This window comes from Fulmarus glacialis, unplaced genomic scaffold (genome assembly GCF_000690835.1).
Source record: "Fulmarus glacialis isolate BGI_N327 unplaced genomic scaffold, ASM69083v1 scaffold24574, whole genome shotgun sequence".
In the NCBI taxonomy this organism is placed as follows: Eukaryota; Metazoa; Chordata; class Aves; order Procellariiformes; family Procellariidae; genus Fulmarus; species Fulmarus glacialis.
In genome coordinates, this window is record NW_009210232.1 from 727 (window position 1) to 1,503 (window position 777).

The window sequence follows — 777 nt, forward strand, 5'->3', positions numbered from 1 at the left end:
CGTGGGGCCCCCCCGCGCCCCCCGCTGCTGCTGCACCGAGAGCAGTGCCAGCCCGGCACGTGCTGTGGTCCTGGTGTGGTGTCCCCCTCCACAGCCCGTGGGATGCCCCACGTTTGCAGGCTCACGGTGAGTGGGTGGACGTGGCCACGGGGGACCGGCCCTAAACCCCCCTCCTTGTCCCCGCAGGGCAAGGCAGGATCGGTGCCAGCACTGGCGGGGGGCACACGCCATGGAGCTGAGCCAGGAGGCCTCCTGAAGCTGCCGAAAGGAGCGGGATGGGGTGGGGGGATATGGAGACCCCCAACGGCAGCGAGACCAGCCGGTTGGACACTTGTTTCGGGGTGTTCAACGCCAGTGACGGCCATGGCAATGTGCAGAACAGCATCGCCTCGCCCTGGTTCTCCACCGCCTTCGGCCTCATTGGCCTCTGCTCCAACCTCTTCGCCCTCTGCGTACTGCTCAGCTCCTCCCGCAAGCTGTCCAGCCGGGCCCGCTCCTCCTTCCTCGTCTTCCTCTGCGGGCTGGTGGTTACGGACTTCATGGGGCTGCTGGTGACGGCCTCAGTCATCATCCCCTACCACTTCATCAAGTTTGCCTGGGCCGAGGTAGATCCCAGTTGTCACCTCTGCAACTTCCTCGGCTTCTCCATGGTCTTCTTCGGGCAGTGCCCGCTGCTGCTGGGGGCCACCATGGCTGGCGAGAGGTTCTTCGGCATAAACCACCCCTTCTCCCGCTACACCAGCATCTCCAAGCGCCGCGCCTGGTCCATTGTGGGGC

General features: G+C 65.9%; 1 protein-coding gene across 1 annotated transcript in view; it reads left to right on the forward strand.

Annotated features, from left to right (window-relative positions):
- Positions 1-290: 290 nt before the first annotated feature.
- Positions 291-777, forward strand: part of TBXA2R (thromboxane A2 receptor) — a gene marked incomplete at its 3' end in the record, with an annotated part of 799 nt that continues 312 nt past the window's right edge. Inside the window, exon 1 of the mRNA XM_009577115.1 lies at positions 291-770. Coding sequence (XP_009575410.1) covers positions 291-770 — 480 coding nt within the window. The remainder of the gene's footprint in view (positions 771-777) is intronic.